General features: G+C 34.0%; 1 protein-coding gene and 1 long non-coding RNA gene across 3 annotated transcripts; both read right to left on the bottom strand.

Moving 5' to 3' along the window:
* Window positions 1-362: 362 nt before the first annotated feature.
* Window positions 363-1,636, bottom strand: LOC127905891 (uncharacterized). The gene is made up of 3 exons (XR_008060394.1): window positions 1,147-1,636; window positions 958-1,011; window positions 363-838 (listed from the first exon to the last, which is right to left on the bottom strand). It is a non-coding gene; the product is annotated as an uncharacterized LOC127905891 (long non-coding RNA).
* Window positions 1,637-6,003: 4,367 nt separating this feature from the next.
* LOC7459799 (uncharacterized) lies at window positions 6,004-14,314 on the bottom strand. Of its 2 annotated transcripts, XM_002314787.4 has the most exons (13): window positions 13,891-14,308; window positions 13,280-13,389; window positions 13,089-13,199; window positions 12,921-12,978; window positions 11,625-11,714; window positions 11,126-11,220; window positions 10,505-10,558; window positions 9,783-9,920; window positions 9,338-9,395; window positions 9,100-9,214; window positions 8,901-8,970; window positions 7,994-8,065; window positions 6,004-6,367 (listed from the first exon to the last, which is right to left on the bottom strand). In XM_002314787.4, exons 1-13 carry the CDS (start codon window positions 14,105-14,107, stop codon window positions 6,251-6,253), a joined length of 1,305 nt encoding a protein of 434 aa, XP_002314823.4. In that variant the 5' UTR covers window positions 14,108-14,308; the 3' UTR covers window positions 6,004-6,250. The 2 variants fall into 2 exon arrangements, 1 of the variants encoding a protein (XP_002314823.4); XR_008060387.1 differs by lacking the exon at window positions 6,004-6,367 and having other exon boundaries at window positions 8,018-8,065; window positions 9,075-9,214; window positions 13,891-14,314.
* Between the last annotated feature and the right edge of the window lie 3,806 nt (window positions 14,315-18,120).

Below are 18,120 nucleotides of genomic sequence, written 5' to 3'. Positions count from 1 at the left end.
AAATCTTGAATTAACCAACAAGCCTCAAAAGTATTTATTCTTCCTTAATTTTCTAGAATCAAAAGGCAGAATTAAAGCATATAAGAAAATCCAGCTTGGCCTCTAAGTTGTTATAAAATATGTTCGTTCATAGAAAAAAATGCATAAGATCCAAGAAGAGAATAAGATGTTTTAAATTTTTTATCTTAGAAAAAAAATGTCAAATAACATAACACATCATATATGGTTTGATCCCATGTCTCCCTTTTAATTGATGTTATGATGCAATTTGCGTACATATATTAATTTAGAGAATTCTCATAATAAAAAAAGGTAAACATTGATGCTATTTGTATATATGCCAACAAGAGACTATATAAGAGAAAATAAAAATTCTAATATACAGAAACTTACATGTAAAATAACATCTATAGCTCGCTACAAATTAAGTGCTCTACTCAAAATTCACACATATTTCCAAAATGCTATCTAATTTCATTTATTTATTTTTTGTTCTTTCATTTTGTAGACACGGAGCAAGGAAGAAAAATGGACCTTTACTATGTCCAATAGCTGTATTTATCTCACGTTTCTCCCCATGAAAATGTTGAACCACAACACGTAAATCCTAAGCTTCTCTGTGGTAGTTACCATACTGAAATAAGCCTTCACTTTCCCTGGGATGTAGAGAACATAAACATCCTTTGATTAACAATAACCTGAATTTTATTGTTTAAAAATTGAAGTTCATAATGAGCTTGTCCAGTTATATACAGACAAAAGATGGAATGTTTTCTCATTCTCTTCAGTCGCAAAGAAATTTTACCCCATTTCCATCAGTGAGGTTCAGCATGGGTATCTGTTCCCGGACACGCACAAAGAGAGTGCAAAAAGATTAACAGTTGGCCTATTTATGCAAAATGGACCCAGGACACTCCAAAAGAGTAAAATGTCCAGAAAATCAAAGAAATCACTTACCAGTTGTTGTGAAGGAATATCAGAAGTTCTTTAACATCTGCACACATTGTGTTCCTTAAACAACAATAAAATGAATTCAATCTCATTCTCCTGTATTGTAAGAAAAGAAAAATTGAATGCAACACATGGAAAAAACAAAATTCAAAGGAAGGTAACTTCGTAGATTAATCATGCAGGGAAAAGAAACACCTTCGAGAAAACAGCTAACAGCACCCAACAGTACTGCAACCCCACCAAACCCATGCGTCCAACTAATATCAGCAACAACGACACTTCTCCCATCGACACATCACAGTCATGGCAGAGCTTTAAGATCAATGGTGAAACGAAAACCACCCATCAACCAGTGTTTTATTTGCCAACGTCGCATCACAATTTATACGTAATCGCTTGTCCCTTCCACACCCGAACAGAGCTGGCTTAGAAACCTTCATGGCCGCCATAAAAATTGAAAGAACATCTGCAAACAAACTTCCCATTAATATCCAATTACAACTCTATCTTCATAAGCAGGCATCCTGAAATGTGAGGGCTTCAGGCCATCCCTCAAATCCTAGCCCAACCCACCCTATACCATTGGAAGAGGCAGTTATTAGGCCACGTAAACAACAACAATACAGAGGGCCTCAGAAATTAACCTGAAAACCCCGTTCGCAACCCCACACCTAATCACCAACAAACTTCTGGTTGTTTGTTTGTACGATAGGTTATTATTTTTTAAAATAATTTTGATTTAAAAATATGGTAAAATAATATTTTTTATTTCTTAAAATTTATTTTTAATATCATCATATTAAAACGATTTTAAAATACTAAATAAAAATTAATTTAAAACAAAAAATTAAAAAAAATATTTTTTTAAATACTTTTTAAACATAAAAACAAATACTCATAGTCAAGCACGCTGCCAACCGGGAAAGAAGATTCATTGTTCGTATGAATTGCGTTACCCACCCAATTGGTTAGATTGAGAATTTTTTGTAAAATTAGCCCAATAAATATAAAATTTTAATAAAGTAACATCGATCAAAAAAGATTTAATAAAATAGTAATTATGTTACTATTTTTAAACACAATAAAATAATTATAATACTTTAAAATAAAAATATTTAATAAACACGTCACTTCTTGAACACAAAATAATCAAACTATGCGCTTTTTTTTCCCCCCCTCAATCAATCCACCGTTTGGATACATGCATGAGTTGAAATGAACCATTGCAGGTCACAGTAAACGGTTGCGTCACCTGATTGGGCCGGTTTTTTTTCCTGAGCGAGACATTAATTATTATAAATATTGACCTCGTATCCTAAACGGAATGTTATCAGGATTTTCACATATATTAAATATGATGTCAACTCATTTATTTTGACTATGTTAGCTATACAGTCTTTTTATTTTAAAAAATGTAAAAACAATTTAAAAAGGATAAAGTAGTAAATTTTGATTCTAAATTATTTGACCTCTTAATAAAAAAATAACAACTTTCTTTGAGAGACTGAGGGGGTAATAAATAAAAGTAAAACCTAAGGGCACATCCTGGTTGTCTATTTCACAGCTTTTTTTTTTCTTTTTTGCATGTGTTATACTTAAATTCCAAAACCCTCAAAAGGTAAGGAAAACCCACGTCACCAGCAACTTCTAACTCCCTCAGACACCTCATCTTCTTGATCTCTTCGCACCCTTAAATCTTTCCCCTTGTTGCTTACCAGTTACCAGCACCTGCTGCACATAGAACCAAACGACACAGTTTCAAAACCCACTCCTAAAAGCCTCTTTTTCACTCAGACATGTATAATAACAGTACTCTGATAAGGTTTTTCACTTTTGGGATTGAAAAGCTAACACCAAGAAACCAGAAACTCAGTAGTCAGAATCAGCAAGCATGCCAATTGGGTCACATAGCAACAAGAATCCATAACCACCGCGCGTTGAATTATTAGCCTTGCAAGTTCCAACTCTACATCCACTTCATAAAAAGAAGAAAAGAAAACGACCCGACAAGATTCGAAACGATCCGTGGTGGCCCGGTATTACTGAATATTGATGGTGGGGCAGAGCTCCTTTTTTTTCATCAGATTTCTTTTCGAACCGAGCTTTCAATCAGATGACTTTGATGTTTACTTGATGGTCACAAGTTGGGGGGAGGGGGGGGGGGGGGGGGCGGCCTCCTCTTTTCCATTAAAAAAATTAGGAGAGTTATAATCTATTATTTTTGGATTATGAGTGTATTTAAAAACGCGATAAAAATTATATTTTAAGAAATTTTAAAATAAAATTTGAATGTCAAAAATAATTTTAAAAAAATAAAAAGAAAACTTTATTTTAATGAATTTCTAAATGAAAAATACTTTGAACCGCCACTGTTACCACAATCTCAAATATGTCATTAGCCAATCACTAACTTAATTATAAAGAGCTTTTTTTATTATTTTTTTTCATTCTTTAATATATATTTATTGAGAGTCCTTTAAAATATAATTGTTTTTTCTTTTAAAAATATTTATTTAATCATTGGAGAATTCTCAAATTCATCAAATGAAACCTTTTTGTTGATATTAAGCATCAATTATGAGTTATCTTGACTAAGAAAAATTAATCAGATTAGTAGAATCAATAAATTAATCGATGAGATTACTAAAATCAAGAAATTAACCGATTATTCAAGAAATAGATCTTTTAAGACCTCATCATTTTTGTTCGCCTGTAATTTGCTTTCTTGCCTTCAACAGAAATGGGTAGTTTTGATCTTTCATATACAGGTAAAGAAAACGAAGGAGGCAAAAAAAAAAAAGGGGGAGAAAGCTGTGTCAATATCCCATGATATTATATGTTAGAGCCTTGATGATAGAGGAAGAAAAAGAAAAAAGAAAAGGGCACTATGAATCAAGGACACACCAATCATTTCGAAAATAGAAGAGGTTGATGGAATCTCTCAGTTATCAATACATTAAAATATTTAATTTTACTATACCTGGAATATCAAGGAACAACTTAGCACTTTGGAAGAAAAAAACAACTGGAAAATCAAACAGACAACACGCTGCATTCGTACTTAACCTACAAATAAGACTTAGTACTACTGCAAACGAAACCCTCGAAAGAAGCATGAAGGCTCGCAACCATACAAAATGCAAGTTCCTAAACAAAGTGATGATATCTCGATTTATCATGATAAATGAGAGAGGTCGCAGAGGAGATTTCTTTACCGACGTAGACATTAAACCATTAGAGATTCATCTCCTCAATGGAATAATAATTTGTACGAATATCGATTGATTAAAAAAAGAAACCTGTGTTTGTGTTGCATGGAAGGCCAAAAGTGGAAACCCACCTGATCATAGCTGTTGCGAGAAGTTTTTTTTTTTGTGTTTTAAAAATAATTTTAAAAATATATAAAAAAAAATTATATTTTTCTTTACTTCAAATTAATATTGTTTTATATTTTCAGATCATTTTAATATATTAATTTTTAAAATAATTTTAAAAAAATAAAAAAAAATATATTATTTTGATGATATTCCATGATTGAAGACTTATGTAACGCTACATTTATCAATAACTCAGTTAATGGCCTGCACTATGCTTTACAGGAAAGAGGAAACACAAGGTTTCAGAGTTCCATTCATATCCCTTCCAACTGATCATCATAAGCTAAAATGGAGGTCAAGAGCCTTGACAATGAAGCTGTCACGCATGAGGTTAAAGGCGAAGATGATGATTGTGGAAGTCCTTCGTAGTCATGAGGACTATTTCACGTAAGATTTAAGAGCCATATACAAAAGTACAATCACAAATATGACTCTTTTATGCATCGAATATTTGACAGTGAACAGATTGACTATGCCTGCCAAGAGCAAGAAGATTAGAATGCTTGTTCCAAATAATAATCCAAACCCAGTTGAGAAAATTCATAGCTATGCAGCACTCCCAAACATCAAATATATCAACGATGGCCTCAGGCTTTGGCAATTTTACCCGTGTTTCAATTAAGCAAAGAATATCAACTTTAAGCTTAAAACACAATCTACTTGCCACAGCATCCTTTTATACGGTGGGAGTTCTTTTTAAAAATATTTTTTATTTGAAAAATTATTAAAATATTTTTTTTTAGATTTTTATTATCTTTTTATATATAAAAAAAATTAATTTGATATTTTTCAAAAAAATATACTTTTAAAAAATACTTAAAAACAAAAATTACCTAAACGATACTCCCCTAATGTTCCAGGTGAGGAGAATGTTGAGGAGAAGAAACCTTACTCTCATCTGTCTTTGAGAGACTTACAGCCTGGCCTGATCATTCCTGCTATTCTTCTTACCCTTCCTTCCCTGCTTCCTTTATCGATTGTTGCAAGATGGCATTCACTCCACTAGGAGAGGCTTTTAACAATATTAATCATAACAGGAGGAATGTTGAACTTCAATCACAGCACAAGAGGCATCTTCAGTCTCAACTACTGTAGTTTTTTCCGGTTTTAACAGCATAGAAGATGATGTTCGTTCTACTTATCATGAGAGAAATCAGCTGCAACAGTTCTGCCATCGATCCCATTCTTGTTACTAACTTCAGCATTCCCACTATTTTCCAATTGATCAGGCAGTGAAAGAACCTCAAATTAATTAACCAGTTGAATTTCCCTACACTTAAATTTGGCTTCTCAAGAATCACTTTCGAATTTTTCCCAGGAACCCACTCCTGCTTATGCTCCTTATGAGGGCCTACTCTAATACAGTGTTGATCATTATTACCAGGGACCGAGATTAGAAATGTTTATAGAATCCCAAAAATAAAATAAAAAAAGGTGTGGGTTTCTGCCTTCCAAACAGACCAATCAAGAAGTGAAAATATAAGCTTCCAAAGTGACTTGTTGGAGGTTTTGGATTCATGCAGACCAGGGTTTGACTTGTTCTTCTTTTATAATTTGATGCACACAACAAGTAGCTAATTTGAACAACCTAGCACTTTTTAAAATTTCTATAATGTTCGCCCTTGCAACCTGATTGAGCAAGAAACAATCACACACAACCTCAATACAAAAGGGCAAGCAGAAAGTTCCATCAATTATATCAAACACATGAAGATCCAATACAATGTAAATTGTACATTTTCTGTTTTAATTGGCCGACATGGCTTTGACTTTTGACTTGACCAAGAATCCATGCTCATGTAATTCTCTTTCTTTCTCTAACACCTAATCTATTTACAGCCACACAGGAAACAAATCGATGAGAAAACAGCAAAACCTCATTAAGTACACAACTCACAAAATCTACTACTTGAAACAACAGTTCATGGTTTATGTTGAGCATAAATTGATGAACGAACAGCATGATGAGAAGAGAGAACTTTTCCATTCACAAGAACTTGCTCTGTGAAATCCACACGAACTGATTTGAAATTGTAATGCTGTTTAAATAGACACAGAAGCAAAAATCAGGAATCAGATCATCATTCATCATCATCAGTATTGTCATTAGAAGGAAAGAGCAAAATATTCCATGGGATGGAAACGTGTCTTGTCATAGTAGAGCAACGTGGTTTCAAAATGATGTTTTACTACCAAAGGGCGATGTATGGTGTTGCACCCACCCAACGTGTTCATGGTTTCAGTATTCCAACCTAATGCCTATTTTTGTTCTACTTGATCCTTCCTCTCTTCCCTGACAAACTTCCCTTGCCTTGTTGTCAAACACCCATCTAAATGCTAACACCGCTACCATGGTGTACCACATATTGGTCAAAGCATGAATATCATCTAAATTCTTTAGGCTCGCATCAATTTTTTTAGCGAACTCAAAAGACTAGCTAATGTAAGCCACAACCTGTTACTTGTAAAAGATATTGTGAGATGCCTTTTTACCTAGAGCACAGTTAGATTTTGAGTAAGAGAAATAAATCTAATTTGATGGAAACTACATCAGAGCTAATAACTAGAGACGCTGGGTCAAATATATAACAGGTTGGCAGTAATGACAGGGCTTGCCTAGTGGAAGTGGGATTTTGAGCAGCCAAAACAAGACTGAATCAGAACATCAGAGCAGCAAACAGAGAGGCTGAGTCTGATATCTAATAGGTCAGCAGACATGAATCAAGAGTAGCTATCAAACCTCAACCTCAAAGCTTGTGGTGACAGGGTTGATCCTGCGTCCTTGTTATTTCCACGTGGATCATCTCAACTCTCCACAGGACTAAAGACCCAAAATATACCCATTTTCGAGTCTAAATCAGAGTGTCAAAGCAGTAAACAGTGAGGCTGGGTCTAGATCAGCAGAAATCAATCAAGAGTAGCTATCAAACCTCAATTTCAAAGCTTGTGGCGACAGGGTTCATCCTGTGTCCTCGTTAATTCCACTTGGATCATCTCAACTCTCCTCAGAACTAAAGCCCCCAAATATACCCATTTTCAAGTCTTTCACCATTACCACCACCTCGAGCAAAAACCTTAACCTTAAACCTTTGAAAGAACATAACAATCATATACTTAACCATTTACACCTAGATTTGGTAAATTGTATTGCTGCAGTGTTTGTCTATTGGAGAACGAGACTGGGAGAGATTCATGCAATTGGTCATTGATGCCTGCATCATTTATATGCTAAACCTGGTAATTAACATGCAAATACACCATGGAGTTTAAAAATGGGTTGAGAGAAATTTTAAGAAACTGGGTTCAAGACAGAATACTAGAAAGAGGAGAGAGATTTGTGCCTGGGCCCTGATAATGATGGGATGACCAGCTAGGGGACTAAGGGAAAATCAACATAAGAAGGAAAGAAATTATGCACGTGACTCTAAATTGTAAAATTATGATCATGAAAGTCATGGGTGCCACATCTGCATCAAGTTAATAAAGTAAGGAAGATACAGAAGTGTTATTTTTTATGCTATAGCCATCTAACTTTTCTCTTTCCATATTCAGATGGTTATTAAAAAACAGGCAGTGGAACAATATGCTTTCAAGGCATGTGAGATTCTGGATTGATGTCTGTACCAAAATTAAGAAAAATGCTCTAAATATTTGAGAGAATATACCTTTCCCTTCCAAGAAAAATCAACATAATGGTAATAAGGCTCTAAAAGTGTTAGCTGATCTCCTTCTTTTATCTGTGAGCAGAAAGAATTATCATCAGCAGTAATATATTTTTGAACAGGTTATAAAGACAACAGCAAGAGTTTTTGTTTGCTGAATTTAGTGCAAGATTGAGCTCAATCGGCTTATTAAGTCTCATGATTTTGAGATTTACAGGAGTATGAATTGTTACTGATGTAATGGGGACCTCTAGAATACATTGGAGAATGCTTGCCAGCCCAAACACCCCTTCCTTTTCTTTACTCATTCAACACAAACATAGATGATCTGATGACAATAGCTACCTACTTTTCAGTTATGGCTTCCCTCAAAACTGAATACAACTTGCTAGAGCAAGTTGTCACAAAGAAATGACATTCTTCCAAGAAGAAGACGAGGAGATGAATTTGATCAAATTTTTGAAGTTTTTCCAGAACAAGCAACAGCTTGAAAGTATTGATTAAGTGGGGGAAAGCAGGTCAGAGGATACTCTCAACTGTTAGAAATGGGGGGAAATTATCATCTAGAGAAGGGTATCATAATGGAATCATCCCTTAAAAAACATGTTACCCCAGAAAAAAAAAATCAGCTGCATTTCTTCTATAATTGGCATTTTCCCATGTAATAAAGAACAGATGATTTAAAGAGTGTTGCTATCTGTCTCATCCTTCATGCTTTGCCCGAAGTTTTGAAGGCAAGTTTGGTAGTTCCTGTTTTTCCGTGACTGTCCAACCAAAGAATATTTCCTCATACTATACTGTATTCCACTATTCATATGAAACCTAAACTCTCTGAGGATTATAAAAACAGTAGAGAAGAAGACTAGAAAGAGAAGAAGGAAACACATCGAATGAAGCAGGTAACTCTTACTGCATCATTGCGCATCCCATACACTGATAGAACAAAGCATATTTGATTAGAATCACACACCAAATAGTATCTGCAGAGAGAAAGAGAGAGCAATATGAAACACTGAAAAGCAAAACTAATGATGTTTCACTGATAAAATAACACAAGTTGAATCCAAGAGTAGCATGGATTTACATAGGTGGTTTTGGAAGAGGCTTACAGGGGAGTGGCATTCTCTTGCTTGACAAAGAAAAGCACTTTTCCCACTATTGCTACTGCTCTGTTCAGGCCCTCTGACAACTGATCTACAGAGGCTCTTTTATACGAAGAATTCACTTACAGGTGAAAAGGCATGCAACAATGATTAGTACATTCCATTTGAGAAAGGAAAAAATGCATGATCACTCAGAACTGAAGTGTACCATCAAGAAAAAACACAAAAGAGTCAGGTAACTTACATTTAACAGCAGCTAGAGATGATGCCAAAGAAGCAAGTCGTTTAGTTCTAGCCTGGCCCTATAAATTCAAACCTCAAAAGAATCAGCTGAATCTCAGAAGAAAGGGAGCATTCACACACACACACACACTTTATGTGAGATCTGACATAAAGGAAAGGTTAACACAACTTGTAAAGTTAAACTATGCTTTTTGAGATTAAAGATTGTTACATAAAATCTTCTTAGCTTCTTAGTTTACGCAAAGCACTCGCAAATGTAACTAACATTCATGGATTCCCGAATCCTCTTTCTGTTTCTTTTCCCTTATCATTATTTTTACTAACACAAATACTTTAAAATGACAGGTGAAATCATGCTATTAAGAAAGAGCGTATTAAAATTGCAATGAAGCGGCAACTAAGAGTGCCATGTTTCCATAACAACTAACATAAAAAAAATGCAGTACCCTCAACAGATTCTCCAAATTATCAAGAAGATTAACCATCTTTTGAACCTCCTCGGTAGCATTGAGACTAGGATCCTTTAAGGCAGCAGCTTCAAACCCACTAAGGGCCCTTTCATAATTCTCTAGATAGCGGTTTACCTGCAAAGAGGAATTCCTTAGATGGTATTATGGTATAAGAAGCTGGGCAGCACTTGTCACCTGAATAAAAATTTGGAAGCTCTACCTAAGCAATGGAATTGTTAAGTCAAATTCACCATTAAGCAAGTGAATTTAATGCTCTCGTTAGGTCTTCATCAAGTGAATTTATTGTTCCCTTGAATTTTCAAGCAGAGCCTACAATACTTGTACATTACCAAATATTCTAGGAGCATCCTCTTCAATCTCTCAGTTTCTTGCAAACCAAATCAAGATGACCAGAGCAAAAGGAAAATGCTCATGGAGAGTTTTTGGTCACCAATGCAAAATAAGTTTCATTCCTACTCCTAAATTTATTGATTCATCTTTCTTATCCTTTTCACCTAACCATTAGAAGCCTAAAATTAAAAGAGCTTCCATTGCAGTTTATCACCAATGTTGATCAGCGATGCAGATGGAGATTGGTATATGCATTTCAAAGAAAGATTACACATTCATCCCATGAATTTCTAGAAACTTCAAGACAATTTCATCATTTGAGAAAGTTGTTTCTGATCAATCGATTAAATGAGGAATTTTTAACTTACAGTGGCACAGTTGAAATATAGGTCTGGATTGGACTTCATCCTCTCATCTTTCTCCTGAGATATATTATTAACTGACTTAGTAGAGGACAAAATTCACAGTAGCTGATCTGAAACAAATTAAGAATCTACTCAACAGAGACTTGTAGAAAATACAAAATGCTTGTAAGCAATGCAGAATGAATCATGATTCACAAGTAATCACTTTGTATAATCAACTCCTATTTAAAAAGGGGTTAATTGGTCCAAACATCACTTCAACAGGAACTTAGTCATTAACTTCTAAATTTGATTTTGGTCACAATAGTATTTATTTTTTTGGAATTAACAAACTAAAATCAACATGTGATAGACACGTGATTTGTCCTTTTAAAGGACAAGGTACAAGATCTTATGGAACCATGAGGAAGATTCTGTTTGTTAATGAATGGAAGCCTCATAGAGCATTCCAGAAAAAATAGTGCAAGGATCAAAATCAAGAATTTAAAGAGTTAGGGAACAAGTTCCTTCTGAAAAAAAGTTCAACGGAGGTTTGGATCAATCAACCTTCAATTAATCTTTAAGAGATCCATCACTGATCATCAAATGGTTTAAAAAAGGAGACTTCACAGTCTCCACACTTACGGCATTTTGGTATGCTTTTAAAGACTGTAGGAGCTTGCTGTGATCCCATGCCCCAGTCACAAAAAAACTTGTCAAGCATGCATTTCCAAGGTTGTCTGTAAAAAGATGAAACGATGTCAAAGGAAAATGGTACGGAGGCTAACATAATCACTAAAAAAACAAAATCACAAGCGTGTGTGGCCAGGGGGGCAGGAACAAGCAGCATAGTCATCATACAAATATATATATATATATATATATATATATATATATATATATGCATATGGAGCTCAATGTTTCTTAGAAGGCAACAAGATGAAATGCTCGAAATCAGCAACTACCCTTCAAGATTCAGCTAGTGATACAGATGGCAAGCAAACACCAGACATTTACCTTTGATTTTCATGCCATTACAAAATGTTGAATATGTTGTAAGAACTGGTAGATTATAAACAAATATAAAAAATATTGGAAAAAAAGCAAATGATATGAGTTGATTTGATTTGACGTAAGATCTTACACCAAGAGTTTCCATCCTTGACATCCAAAGTGATCGCATCCTTGGCATGTTGAATGCTTTCCTCAACAATTTGTGCCTGATTTTCAGAACCTACATCAGGGGAAGAAAACTATGGTAAATGTCTGTATTCAAGCACGCTAAAGTCAGATTACAAACATTTTCCTTGCAAGTTTTCGGGCTCTGAATTTAATTCATTAATTTAGGGCTGTTGCTCAAGTCCTGAAGGCTGGCAATTAACAGAATTTCACGGCGGTCTTTGACAAGAAATACATGTTACACAGTGTTTTTAACTCAAAATTGTCTCAAAATACATCCACTGCAGGGACATTAATTTGTGAACGGATTAATTTTTCAGCCACATTAGCACTTCCAACCTATAACCAGCTGACAGTATGATGATAGAAAATGAAACTTCAAAATCATAGAAGAAGTTTTGATTGCCAAGCAATTTTGTCCACTGCTAAGGCTTAGATAAAGTGTTATAACTATTAGGCAGTTACATGTGTCATATACACTTCATGATGTGTGGGTCAGAACTACCAGCTTAATGAATTAGGTTTTTTGGGTTGGTTAATACAGTTAGAAGACACGAGGAAAAAAGTGAAATGAGGAATTAAACTAATTGCACTAGAATTTACCATTCAACTCATCTATTTGGGCCCAAAACTAAATATGCACGTATTATAAGTGGTTATAATGATGTACTATAATAATAATAATAATAGTGCAACTAAATCTTAACATATTTATACAATAAACATTTATATCTTTTACAGTTTACTTGTACCTACAGATGAAGATGCATTCTATCTTTCAAAATAGTTAAACAAAGTACCTTAAAGAGGTACAAAATCATTATTCTAGCTTTGGACTACAAGAATAACTATGAAACATATCAATAAGACCCTTCAATTACTTTTGATCATGCTGTGATGATATTTTTTATGCAATTTTCTTTGTAACATAATCTTCAATAAGATCATTTAACTATGCAATCGCCATTAAAATAGCTAGGAAAACAGGTATCACTTTAGCAGCCAACCCATTTCATTCTATCAAAAGTAAGGTAATTAGAATCATGATGTTATCATGCGTGCATTATAATTTTTATCAAAGGATACCAAAGATGCAGGGTTTGTCTTGATAAATTATGAGGATTGAAAAATTGTGCCATCAAAGCGCTGGAACATATAAATGAGCAAACCAATAACAAATCCTATGTATGCTTTTACGCCAGAGAGGCTAAAGGTTTGAGGAGGGTAAAAAGAAGGAAATAAAAAAACTTGAAATCCTTGCCTTGGGCCATTCTTCTTTCAAGCATTGATAACAGACAAAGTATCTTCTTGTTTGCCCCCTGCACAGCAACCAGAAAGAATATATATCAGTATCTAAACATCAAGCATGATAAAAGGATTAAATGTTAGTTAAAACTTATAAAACCTAGCAATTGAAATCACAACTAACCTTACTTAGTGCAAGATTGAAGCAATTTTTTGCTGAAGGTAAATCTCCCTTCTTCCAGATGCAGTTTCCCAAACACAGCCAAGCATCTGCAAGTGATGGATTCAACTTAACCTGGGGAAATGAATTAAGTCAGTTCCCAACAATGGACCTCAAACTAAGCATTATTACACCCAAAACTAAATGGAACTCACAGCTTTAGAGAGGTGGTCCTCAGCTTCTTTGTTGTATTCAGGTACTACATCTAACAACTTGCCTCTCAGATATTCATATGTCGCTCGTTGCACAGGTGATTTCCTATATTCTATGAAAAAAACAGTTTTTTCACCAAACATATCAGTAAAAAAATTAAGATACACTTTGCAGAATGAAGGCCAACAACAACTAATTAAACATGCATCAACTCCACAGGAACTGAAAAATTTAAGAGTCAGAAGGTCTTAAAAGAAGTGGAAACTGCAGGCACATTCATCAAACTAGGAGACATTATTTAAGCAAGCAAAAGAACAGTCTTTATCATCACTAACCAGTACTTGTTTCCTATTTGTTAGTTCATTAAATTGAGAAAGAAAAGGAACATTTTCCAACAAGCACTGTTCCATGAGAGGGGGGGAAAGCCACCTCAGTACCCATATCAAAAGATACGAAGAGATTTAATGCTCAAGAACAAAAGGGTCATTGAAATTATCACAACCCTTTTCAAATTTCCGATCAACAAGCACAAAATCCCAAGTTCCCAACATTCGATTGAACAGGTATATTTTTTTTATTATCAAGATTGACGCGAGAGAGAAAGAGAACCCACCAAGAGGAATGGAATCGAGGAGGTTGAGAGAGAGATCGGATTGGGATTGTAATTTGGAGATTTTGTCAAGTGGGTTTGGTGGGAAATATGTGTCCCTCAGAATGTAGAGATCATCTGCTGCTTTTGTGGCTTTTGCCCATATATCTTCTCCTTCTTCTCCTTCTCCTTCTCCTTCTCTCACTAGCCTGCTGCCGCTGCTCATCTTTCTCTCCCCCATGTCTACTACTCCAACAGATCAGTGTAAGAAGGAAGAAACAGTGGGACACCAAACCAAAGTGTCCTTGAATAATACTCTTGTATATCCACGACGTCGTATCCCTAAGCTCAAGAACTATTTTTCCTGTCACATCACAGCAAACCTATATCAAGGATCGAACATGAGACTCATTGATAGTATTAAAAATCCTAATCCAAACACTATAAATTGTTTTAGTTGGGCTCCGTACTATTTATTTAGATTGGATTCATAAATTGAACATGTTATTACTTATTTTCAATCTCTTAAAGTCCCGGTGTTATCAATGAAACGTCATTTGTAAAATAAAGAAGATTTTTTAAATTCAGACGCGTGGATGGTTTGATTAAAATCCAATTGATGAAGAAAAGATTTATAATTTTGATTGATAAAGATTAAAAGCTAATTTAAAAGTATTTTTATTTAAAATTACACACACGCGCGTATATGTGTGTGTGTATAATAGTTGTTTTTTGATCTGTTTATTTTTATATTATAAAAAAATTTTGAAAAAAATTTATTTTAAATTAATATTTTTAAATGTTTTTAAATTATTTTTATTTGTTAATATCAAAAATTATTTTTAAAAAATAAAAAAATATTATTTTAATATATTTTCAAGAAAAAAACATTTAAAAAAATAACCCTAAATTCATATGTGAATTATAAAGAATGACTCGTCTTCTTTGTTCTTTCTTGCGTTATAATTGGCAGTTTTATGTGGAAAAAAGTTTATATAGTCTGATTTTTTCCTGCCCTCTGCGTGATTTTAAATAACAAAACCTCCTAGCACAAAAATAAAAAATGATGTCGAAGATCTCCGAGAGAAAGGCTTTTTATACTGTAATGGAAAAACTATATAATGTTAGGTAAAGGTTCTTTCATACATTAGTGGAATCTTAGGATTCAAACTAGCCCAACAACATGCAGAGCCCATGTATACATTTATTTTACTGATCATCTGCAGGGATAATTTCTATCGATTTATTTCTTTTTCTTTAAATATATTTTTCATTACATGTTTATTTTCTCATGTTTGTCGAAATTGAAGCACAATCTCTGGGGATTGATTTCCAAAGGCCCTTCCTTGAGGCCCAGCTTGCAGTTACGAGTGCAAGCAGGAAGGATTATCCATCTAATGGCATCAACTTTGCAAGTGCTGGCAGCGGTGCTTAGCAGGAAACAAGCCCAGACTGGGTAAGAAATTCTATTTTAAATAAAACAGACTCGATGAGACTGTGGGAAAAAAATAAAAAACGAGTCAATTAAGTTATCTGTTAAATTTGTGATCTATATCACAAGAATAAAATAATCTAATAAAAATAAATTTAATATTAAAAAATAAAGTATTGGTCGAAAAACATAAAAATAAAAAACAGAAAAAAACTACTCTAATGAATAGTATTAATGAATAATGTTTTACAAGAGAGTTAAAATTCCCTCTTTTTAGTTTTTTTTTCTCCCTTATCAATGAACTGTAATGGTGACGCGACATGGAGCATGGAAATTTTTTTTAGGAGGGTAGAAATTCTTTTCTTCCGAATTCGGAAGATTGAAGGAAGTCAATTATTCGGATATTTGGCTGACTCGTAGAGGTGTTTGGAAGTGTGGTTATGGTGGCTTTTTAAAGTGCTTTTCACTCAGAAAAGTGTGTCAATAATATTTTTTTATTTTTTAAAAATTATTTTTAAGATCAGTACATCAAAATGATTTGAAAACATGAAAAACATATTACTTAAAAACAAAAAAAAAATCAAATTTTTTCAGAAGCGCTTTTAAAAAGCACTCTCAAATAGACACTGTCTCTTTACCTTGGCCCACGGAAAAAAAAAAAAAAAAGGAATAAAACAATTAAATGACATGAGAAAATTGCATATAACCCCACGTTTCATGACTTGGAATCGACACGCGTATGTAGTCACGTGATTAGACCAAGTTCTTGTCATTTCACTTTTAGGTCTAAACACAAATTTTCGAAAGCAATCTCTGTAACAAATATCAAACACCAAGTAAAGCAGAATCTCATCGACAAAAACCTGGTCCAAAAATCTTGGTTCTTTGCGGAATCAGGATGCAGTGACATTTTCAACTGCTTCCTACATTATGGCACCCCAACACTTGATCCTGATGCCTACGTGCAAGCCATGTTAGCACAAGCTGGGAATTTGATCGATCAAATTTACAGGCTTGGTGCTCGCCGGATCGCTCTATTTTCACGAGGCCGGCCTGTTGGGTGTAATCCAGCAAGGGCCCTCTTGCCAGGTGCACCGGTTGACAAATGTTCCGGAAAGATGAATTTGATGGTCATAATATAGCAAGGGATTGGAAAGCTTGGTCAGTGATATGCCCATTAAATTGCCTGGTGCGGTTGGTGTCTTTGGTTGGTGCTGTTTATGACACTGTACAGAGATCTCGAGCTATTCCAGCACGCTATCGTAATTCACAGCTGTCTCTCAGAACCATAAACAAAAGATCAAAAATATAATTAACACGTTTTTGTTAATGGATTGCTTCCCTGTACTATTAAAAAATAATATAAATTATATTTTAAAATTTTAATTAATAATTAAAATTATTAGATTAAATTAAGTTTTTATATGATATCAGAATCTTGATGACCAAGCGGTCACAAGTTTGAATTTTACTATTTTTTTTATTTGATAAAAATTAAATATAAGATAATATGAATTTATACAAATTTTAAATTTAAAAAACTCTAACTTTAAAAAATATATTAAAAAATAATATAAATTATATTTTAAAACTTCATTTAACCACTCAAGTTAAAGTATTATGAGATTGAATTTGTTGTTTTTAACTTAAGCAAGGAAGGCTACAAGATTTGTCCAAATCCTAACACGTTTTTGTTCCGGGATTATTTCCACCCGAGCGAACATACTTGCAGGCGTTCCGGGTGGAAAGAAGTCAGTAATGAGGCCAGTCAATCTGAAGACTCTAGCCAGCACGGCTTGGTATCCATGTTCGGTAATTTTTGAGAAAAAGCAGTGTAGAGAGATTCTGCGCGTGGCTTGTGTGATCTCTGAACACTTCTGCTTGTATCTCACTTGAACTAGTAGTTTGCTTGGACTTGTCTGTATATTATATCTGATTCCATGTACTATAATGGGTTTTACAGAGGATTGAGAAATATTCATTTCTATCCTCGAATGCCACGAGGTTATCTTCCAGGGTGTCGTTGGATTTTTTAAAATCAAAAAATCAAAGAAATCGTTGTAGTTTGAATACATCGAATGTACGCATGTGTGCGTGGCCTGGAATCAGTTATATAATTCAACAGCCGACCTGTGAAATTAAAAAATAACAGATATGTTTTCCCCGAAAAGTACTTAAAAACTGTTTTGATAAGAAAGTGACAGTTTCCAAAGGCATGTTGAAAACTGACATCCCACAATGATGACACCTGTTTCTGCTACAGTTACTCTTATCCCAAGCGATAATATCGCAAAATATCAAAGCAGCTTCGAAGGAAGGCTTGGATATTAATAATCTGTTAATTTTTTAATTCTAGTAATTTATCTATTATCTTTGGCTAATATAGGTGATAGCTTGAGCCTGGTGTTTAATAAATTAAAATAACAAGAAATTGATACAGCTAAAATATTTTTTTGTTTCCGAGAACTCTACCATGTTTAAGTATTTTTTTTTAAATATATATTTTTTTTAAAAAAAAAAAACCTCTAAAAATATATATTAAGAGTAAACAAACGAAGTTACGTGGTCCAATGAGAGATCTAAAAAGATTATTAGCTATGTATTCGTTTGAAGTCGGCACATAACTGAGCCAAGACATGTTGGGTTACCAGCTGTTTTTGCCCTTTCGGTCATGGGTTTTTTGAGCAAATGGATATTTTAAAATACAACGATACATCATTAAGTGACAACAAATCATATCTTTTGAAAAAAGTTTTCTAATATTATTATTAACAAAGAAACTAAAAGATTTAGGATGTGCACTTATTTGCGATTCATTATTC

Source organism: Populus trichocarpa, chromosome 10 (genome assembly GCF_000002775.5).
Source record: "Populus trichocarpa isolate Nisqually-1 chromosome 10, P.trichocarpa_v4.1, whole genome shotgun sequence".
Taxonomy (NCBI): Eukaryota; Viridiplantae; Streptophyta; class Magnoliopsida; order Malpighiales; family Salicaceae; genus Populus; species Populus trichocarpa.
This window is presented reverse-complemented; position numbering and strand designations above follow the sequence as displayed.